This window comes from Neoarius graeffei, chromosome 15 (assembly GCF_027579695.1).
Source record: "Neoarius graeffei isolate fNeoGra1 chromosome 15, fNeoGra1.pri, whole genome shotgun sequence".
Classification (NCBI taxonomy): Eukaryota; Metazoa; Chordata; class Actinopteri; order Siluriformes; family Ariidae; genus Neoarius; species Neoarius graeffei.
This window is the reverse complement of record NC_083583.1, coordinates 65,230,332-65,238,991: the sequence shown is the minus strand read 5'-3', so window position 1 is coordinate 65,238,991 and position 8,660 is coordinate 65,230,332. Positions and strand designations below refer to the sequence as shown.

The 8,660-nt window shown below is 42.9% G+C and overlaps 1 protein-coding gene across 1 annotated transcript; it reads right to left on the bottom strand.

The window, feature by feature from the left end:
• Positions 1-5,698: 5,698 nt before the first annotated feature.
• fam43a (family with sequence similarity 43 member A) lies at positions 5,699-8,145 on the bottom strand. Its single transcript, XM_060940610.1, has one exon. It carries the CDS (start codon positions 7,955-7,957, stop codon positions 6,914-6,916), a length of 1,044 nt encoding a protein of 347 aa, XP_060796593.1. The 5' UTR covers positions 7,958-8,145; the 3' UTR covers positions 5,699-6,913.
• Between the last annotated feature and the right edge of the window lie 515 nt (positions 8,146-8,660).

Sequence of the window (8,660 nt, the reverse complement as noted above, 5' to 3'; positions counted from 1 at the left end):
TTGTAGGGTTCATATTTATGCTCATTTTATATATATATATATATATATATATATATATATATATATATATATATATATATATATATATATATATAAAATTGACTATAAAAAAATACTAAAGAATAACATTACAAACTGCCCCCATGGTCTAAGACTGGTGGTGTGGCATTGTCTTTGGCATTGTTTCACAGTTTATTGATTACATCTCACCCACCGATCTCTCCTTAGTCACTGGTCTTTTATCGGTATTTAAAGTTTCACTGGGACATACACACTATGTGTCTGGTTTCATTGTTACCTTTGTGGTCATGGATGACAAAACTTTGCTCAAGAAAGTGAAACTTCTACCTAGTTCACTTTCTGAACCATTTTAGAAATCTTTACAATCTGTAAATGTTCCTTTTGCATTTTGTAGCTTTAGAAGACATTCACATTTTCCAAGCACATTGCCCACCCGTCTTAAATTTAAAACAGCTCTGCGATCAGCTCCTCTTCTTTTGTAAGCAGGACTCGAAAGGGATGTCTTTTGTTGCATGTAGAACATCACAGGAAGTGTGACTGCTTGCTGTGAGACAACAAAAAACAAGTCATCAGAGACTTCCAGATTTCCATGAAATCTCCCGATCTGAGTTTGCAGACTATAGCCTGTATGGTGACTCCTTCTTCCTGCTCTCTTGCTATTATTATCCATGCAAACGGAAAGACTGAAATAACTCTGCTGAAATATATTACTCTCCAGGGGGGCTTTTGTGTCAAAAATACTGAGAAATGAGCTGCCTACCGAGTGGGGTCCCCCAGCGCTAAGATGTCATCAGTGTTTGATAATTTAGGACAATGTACCTGACTGAGATTCATTCAAGGAGAGCACTGCAAGCATAGGACAGGATGTTCAGAGATAGATGATGTCCGGGTAAGTGTTGTTTTTGCTTGAGGATCACACCCACAGGCAGATGTTTTAGTCTTATTCCTGCCCTTACTCATGAAATGACTATACTGTTCAACTGTTCCCCACGGAGGTATCAAAACAAAGAAGGCTGCATTTGAATATTGTCTGTTCAGTTCTTTTCTGAGATATCTGTATGCTAAGTACATGCTTTTTCATGACACATTCATTTTTTTCATGGTCATCAGGTTTTCAGTAGTTTTAAACATTATAGGTTGCTTTGTGTCAAGCCATTTTTAATTAATAATAAGCTTCCAGTTAAAGCAGCTGTGAAAAGTGAACTAAAGAAACATCTGCTAGTAAGGAAAATGAAAGATATTTCAATATTTCAATTGTATCACACAAGACATGCATTTCAGAAAATGAAATAAATATCTACTGTGGTAGGGTGGTTAGCACTGTTGCCTCATCGCAAGAAGGTTCTGGGTTCAAACCTGTCTGTGTTGTGTTTGCAGCTTTTTCTTGTGCCTCGGTGGGTTTCATCTGGGTGCTCCAGTTTCCTCCCACAGTCCAAAGACATATAGATAAGGTCAACTGGCTGCTCTAAATTGCCCATCCTTGACTTGCAAGTGACGTCAAAGCATACATGTCAACCTTTGGTCAATCAAACCTGTATAACCAACCTCCAAAATCCATATTTCCCTTATAAAATCCGTATAAGATGCAAATTAAAATAATTTACCTAAAATTTGAATGATAATTAACAATGATATATCCCAGTTACTTTTTATTCAATATTAATAACAATAAACCTTCAGAATGAATACAAAGCTCCAATGTTTGACAAAAACACAAAGTGTTATCAGCGTAGTTACGAAGGAAATACTTCATTGTTTGGAGACAGGTTTCACCGAGCGGCTATTACGCGCGAGACTTCATATTAGCCACAAAGTCAGAAAAATCTGTTTGTAAAATTACGTTATAATGACCAAATACAATGAAAAGTATTTTTCCAGTCTCACCTGTGAAAGGTAATCCCATGTGATCTCGTTTGGACGGTAAACCTGTTGGTACAGTTAAACGCAGCACATGAATGAGGCATCTTTATTCTTGACTACTGTTGAAGAATCTCCACTTTGCCACATCCAATATGGCGGCGAGGATGACGTATGATTCTACGCAGAAGGCGGCATCTATGTTTATATGTCTATGACTTCCCGGTTGGTGGGATTCTCGCAATGCGGTGTGCGCATGATCAAAAGTGGAATGAAGTCTCGCTACCACAAGATAACGCGCGATTTCATAAGACTCTTTACTGGCTCTCCGTGGTGTACAGTACGTTTGTAAATGTTATGCGCTCTTTTATCATCGTGGGAATTGATTATAGCTCATCTCATCTCATCATCTCTAGTCGCTTTATCCTTCTACAGGGTCGCAGGCAAGCTGGAGCCTATCCCAGCTGACTACAGGCGAAAGGCAGGGTACACCCTGGACAAGTCACCAGGTCATCACAGGGCTGACACATAGACACAGAAACCATTCACACCTACGGTCAATTTAGAGTCACCAGTTAACCTAACCTGCATGTCTTTGGACTGTGGGGGAAACCGGAGCACCCGGAGGAAACCCACGCGGACACAGGGAGAACATGCAAACTCCGCACAGAAAGGTCCTCGCCGGCCCCGGGGCTCGAACCCAGGACCTTCTTGCTGTGAGGCGACAGCGCTAACCACTACACCACCGCGCCGCCCTGATTATAGCTCTAAATAGATATTTAAGTTTTTTTAAAGAATCCGCATAACTTTATTTATATGCCCGTATACTACATTTATTGAATCAAATCCGTATAAAATATGGACATTCCGTATAGGTTGACATAAAAACCATGTTGGTGGAGATACAAATGCAGTGTCAAGTGACACTCCATACAAAACATAGTGCGCAACTCTCTTTGTTTTTCCACTGCTTTAAGCATTCTTTTAGCTATGCCATATCTTTGTGCTGTATATGGTTGTGGTCACAACAGTACTTGTGACCGTGGCACTTTCCGATTTTTTAGAATTCCATCCATGATTCAGAAAGAAGGTGAGGAAACTCTGAGGCTTAGTATGGAGAGGAGACGAGGAGCTCAGGACACTTCATCCAATGACCATTTCATCCAATAGTTAAGACATTCTGTCCAGGGCATGTTGTGGCTCAGGTGGATAAGGCGCCACACCATAAATCCGGGGACCTGGGTTTGATTCTGACCTGAGGTCATTTCCCGATCCCTCCTTGTCTCTCTCATTTCCTGTCTCTACACTGTCCTATCCAATAAAGGTGAAAAAAGCCCAAAGAAATTCTTAAAAAAAAGACATTCTGTCCAAAGACTTTTTCAGACACACTATCAATTATTTTATATTTCAGGTATTCTGGTGTTCGCGAATGAAAGCCCTGCGACAGCACTGCTCCCGGCCTAAAGATTTAACATGATCCAGCCGGCTTTAAAAATTAATAACTCAGCCAATGGAGCTCGCAGTGAAGCCAAATTTGACCGGCACCTCCCTCTAAGCCTCCCCCTTGGAAAGACCACAGTCTCGGGTTGGTAGGCCCATGCCTCAGCCTGGGATTTGCGAACGAAGCCCCCACGAGAGCGCTGCTTGGCGCCTAAAGATTTAACATCATCCATACTATGGCACTCATTTGCTTTACAAAAATGTGTTTTGCTTCAGTCAAATTCCACCTTTTTTCGAGAATTCCTCCTTTTTTCGAACAAACAAATATCTGAAATATAAAATAACTGATAGCGCATATGAAAAAGCTTTGGATGAAATGACCTGTATTCGTACTCGATGGTCAGTAGAAGCATCTTATCTTCAGAAAAGCCTGACTTTTTTAAATAATATGGGTCAAAACCCAAACATATGTATCTTCTTTCAATTGTTCAAATTGTAGTAATACTGAGAAAATTCAGCATTGTTTACAGACACACTTTCAGCAGCTGCCATCCTAGTTGCTTTGTATATCCACCATCATGGTGGACGCTCATGACATAGCACATTTTGATCACATGGTTGCAAGTCATCTATAGGTGTGAATGGCTGTCTATGATAGACTGGCAACCTGGCCAGGGTGTACCCTACCTGTTCCCCAATGTCAGCTGGGATTGGCTCCAGCTCACCCACTGTGTATAAGCAGTATGGATAATGAATGAATCTGCTGCAGTATAAGGACTTCATGATGTAACTTTGACATATTGTACAGTGCATGCCATCAGTCTTTGGTTAAAGGTGCAAATTGGCAAGAATAGTCATAATTACCCTTACCAAAATAAGTTTATTCAAGTGTGCTTCTAGTATACTTATTTTAAACTAAAAATAAGAGAGTATGCTTTCAGTTTATTTTTATTTACTTATCAGATATCTCATCTCATCTCATTATCTCTAGCCGCTTTATCCTGTTCTACAGGGTCGCAGGCAAGCTGGAGCCTATCCCAGCTGACTACGGGCGAAAGGCGGGGTACACCCTGGACAAGTCGCCAGGTCATCACAAGGCTGACACATAGACACAGACAACCATTCACACTCACACCTACGGTCAATTTAGAGTCACCAGTTAACCTAACCTGCATGTCTTTGGACTGTGGGGGAAACCGGAGCACCCGGAGGAAACCCACGCGGAGAACATGCAAACTCCACACAGAAAGGCCCTCGCCGGCCACGGGGTTCGAACCCGGACCTTCTTGCTGTGAGGCGACAGTGCTAACCACTACACCACCGTGACACAGAGCATGTAGCAAAAATTGTTTTAGCAGAGTTTTACAGCGGGTTACTATGCTTGACGTCGGAAACATACGTCTTCGAGAAGCATCTCTGCTAGGCAGGCTTTGTGTTACTGCATTTAGCAAATTATGACCATTATATTTCACTCAGTGTCTAATCATGTAACCCAAGTGCTCTTATTGTTACAGCAGCAGGAATCAGAATCACATGTCTCTCCTGTGCATGCAGGCTGATGGTGTTAGCATTTTAGCCTGATCTGTGATTGTTGCCAATTTGGCCATTCTGCTGCTTGAAAACCAAATACCACCACTGTTCAAAAACAGGAGATGGATTTTTTTTTTTTAACTTCTGTGTTCAGAGGTTAAGTTAAAATCCACATGTGGAAGCTGGCCAGTAGTGCCATAGTGTAAACTGGAGCTACACACTTGACAGTATGTATAAGGATGCCTCTTGTGATGATCTCTTGCCAAGTTTCAGATGGAAAGTCACAGAACATGACTGCAACTCTCATTTCATCTAATCAAAGAACTGTAAAATTTACAGGCACACATTTTTGCATGCTGTTTTTTAAAGGCCTCTGGTGTATGAGAGAAGGTTTGATTTAGTGTCACCATAGCAAAATATAGCTCTGCCTGGAATGTTAATGTTCACATCCATGCAAGTTTCATCAAAAGCTTTGTGAATATTGTCTCACTGTGAAGTAGCCAGGAAAATGATCCAACTATGGGGACCAGAGACTAAACATTTCACTTTAAACCAAAATAAGCCATAGCAGTGATGGGTGTGTAGACCTACTGCTATGCGCAAGTGAACTTCAGTGTCTGTGCAAATTCAGCTTGGCTGTGCTTGAGCAGGGACACAGAATAACCTGAATTTGATGGATGTGACCCATCTAAATAACCTGCATTCAGAAAAATCATGGCCACTACTGTATCACCCACTGAATAAAACACTTCAGGCTTACTGGTTAACATTTAGGTGAATAATAATCTGTCAGGATGTTCTGTGATCTTTTTTATTAGTCATTTTTCAAGATACACAAAAACAATGAACATTAACCTCTTTAAAAAAATACACATGAATATTTACATCTCAGTACATTAGATAGCTTCTCTTTTGCACAGCAAAGATAACATTGATTTTTTTTATAAGAACATTCAAAAGTTAACAAAAATGTTGTATACAGTATCATTAACATGAAGTAGATACACAACAGTGCAAAATTAAGGAACAGAAAATGGAATGTCCTGAACATGGAAATTAACTTCAATAATAAAAAAAAAAAAAAAAACATTTCCTTTAGGGAAATGAATTGGGTAAACAATCTTGAATGTAAAACTGTGTGCTAGGAAAGAGAAAGCATCGTTATTGCGCATTATTCCTTGTCCCAGTTTGGCCTGAGGTTGACTGCACCTTGGTTTGTTCTCCCTCCAGCCAGGGTTCCATCCAAATTTGACTAAACCCAAAAACTGAACAATCAAAAAACCCAGACAGAATTCAGTGTTTATCAGCCCCGTTTCAGTGAACAAAACATGTCACATCCTTGCTTGTACATCACTTCTGTAACACTTGACCTCAACTATAGACAGTGAGTGAGTCCGTGCATGTGCACATCAGGCAGCCACAAATTTCATTTGTTTTAGATAAAAATGAAACTCCACATTTGACTGTTGCACATCAGTCAACGTCCTTTCCATATCGACCTGCAAGGTTTCAAACTTCAGACCAGGGCAAACCTGCACGATTTATCAAACGATTTCATAATGAGGATTTCCTTTAATATAATGGTTTTTATATCTGCATTATTATTCTTCAGCAAATGTAAAGAATAAGGCATTTATATATTATTCGCTGTATTTTAGAATGGCATCATTCTACATTTATTATTTGGAGGAGAAAAAAAAATCCCCCCTTCTGATTTTGTGTCAGATGGTTTGCAATGCTTGCAGAAAGAAAACATTTTTTAAAAAAATAAATAAAATACTTTTTAGGGTGGAAAGAGGAGTGTTTTATCCGAATTATAAAACGTATGGCATAAAATATAGCAAATAACCCATTTTTCAAAAAAAAATATATATATATAAAGACCTTGCATGTAGAGTAAGATCAGAACGCTTGGATGGAAACATGGCTTATTCATCATGCAGTCCAGACCTCGAAGCGCATGAGCGCCCTTTCAAGTGAAACGGATTTTGGAACAGTGGCACAAGAGACGACATGGTGAACATCGGCCACAAGCGAACAGCCGCCCAGCACTTGCGCCCGGAGTTCAGCCCACTTCTGGCGTTTTGCGCTCGTCGGCGTTGTGGGACGCGAGCGCAGCAGGTTCGTGACTGTTCTCGAGAGACGACTCGCTGCTGGTGCTTTCTCCAGACAGCAGCCTGGTCACACTGAGGTCCGCTTTTAGAGTCCGCACGTCGTTCCCAATGCCCATCTCGCCTAAGTCGTTAATGAGCTGGCACAGGCCGGGTTTCTCGTTGCCTGCGCGCTCGTCGTCCGTGTCCAGCACGTCCTCGCATTCAAACTGCGTGGCTTTTTCTTCGGCTTCCTCTCCGAGCAGGTCCTCGGTGATGGAGCCGAGTTTGGGTGCGCTCCTGCTGCGCTCCACCGGAGGCTTGTAGCAGCACTGGCCGTTCAGCAGCTTGCGCAGCGGCACGAGTGGGATGGTCTGCTCGCCGATCAGCTGCTGCTGCTGGTGCCGTGCGTCGTCGCGACGTTTGAGCCTCTTGAACTCCGCCAGCGCCGTGGCTGAAGTCTGGTACAAGAGCAGCGCCATGGCTTTGGCTTTCTCCGGCCGGGACACGAGCACGGCATGGCAGCGCAACATCACCGCCTTGTGCTTCATCTCGTGCCGGTAGATCCAGGCGAAGATCCTGGGCAGGCGTGGATCAGCGACGCAGTAGGTGATCCGGTGCAGCAAGTAAAGGTGTCCAGGTCTGCGCGCTTGCTCGTCCATGTGCACCATGCGCACGCCGTGTGAGCTCACGGTCAGCCGCATCTTCGTGCCACTCTTTCCCATCTCGCTCTTGTTCCAGATCTTGCTCACGGCCACATCCGTGCACCCGTCACCCTTGGACTGGATGGTGGTCGCGTTGCCCAAATACAGCACCGTGTACGTGGGGTCCTCGCTCGTGATCTTCACCTTTTTCCTCTTGGACTTGAACATGCTGCCGACCCGGTTCAGTGCGCTCTCCGGACACGCCTTGGCCAGCGTGGTGAGCGCAGAGTAGTTCAGACTCACCGCGTAGCCCTTGTGCTTGGACTGCTTGTCTTCCTCGATCAGGTCAAACTTGTTCTTCTTCCAAGGCAACATTATAGGTCAGGTTATTGTATGCACAGAGCGCTCAAAGCTACACCAAAAAGAACAGTCTGGTCTTATAGCATCTAAACACCAACTACAAACATGACTAAAGTGCCCCAGCACTCACTTCCTTCCGTCCTTAACATCTCGGGGACACAAAGTGACCAGCTTTCCCTCCCAGTCAACAACTCACTACACGAGCCCTGAGACGCTTATAATTATACACTGGACTGAACCAACTCACCTGCTCACGGGGGGGTGCAGTCTGAAGGTCCTCCTTGGAACGAACCAGGCACCTGTTCGAAATTTCACGTCGTGGATGTTGTGTACTGTTCATGCTTTTCATTCCCTTGTCAATATCAGATTATTTAAAAGTAAATAAAACTTCCCCCTGTCCTGGTTTGCTGCTGCAGTGTTTTTTTGCTGGTTAAAATGTAGCCTATGTTTAAGATAATGACCGAGCAAGAGTTTATCAAGGTTTTCTTGAAAGCAAGAGAACTTTGTCAAGCGATTCAGAAGCAGAATAAGAACGAGGGAATGCTGACATCTGCTGGGGTTAGGAGGTAGCACAGAAACTTACATGAGAGCTCATCTCATCTCATTATTCTCGAAGTCGGCGTGACGTCACGATCACGTGACACACCTTGACAACAGGCCCGCCATATTTGACTAGGGGAAAGAGAGAGCGTACATGTTAGGGGAATTAGGGGAAGCA

Bases quoted from the DNA above. Each gene is read 5' to 3' on its own strand.
- fam43a (XM_060940610.1), bottom strand. From the start codon at position 7,957: ATGTTGCCTTGGAAGAAGAACAAGTTTGACCTGATCGAGGAAGACAAG.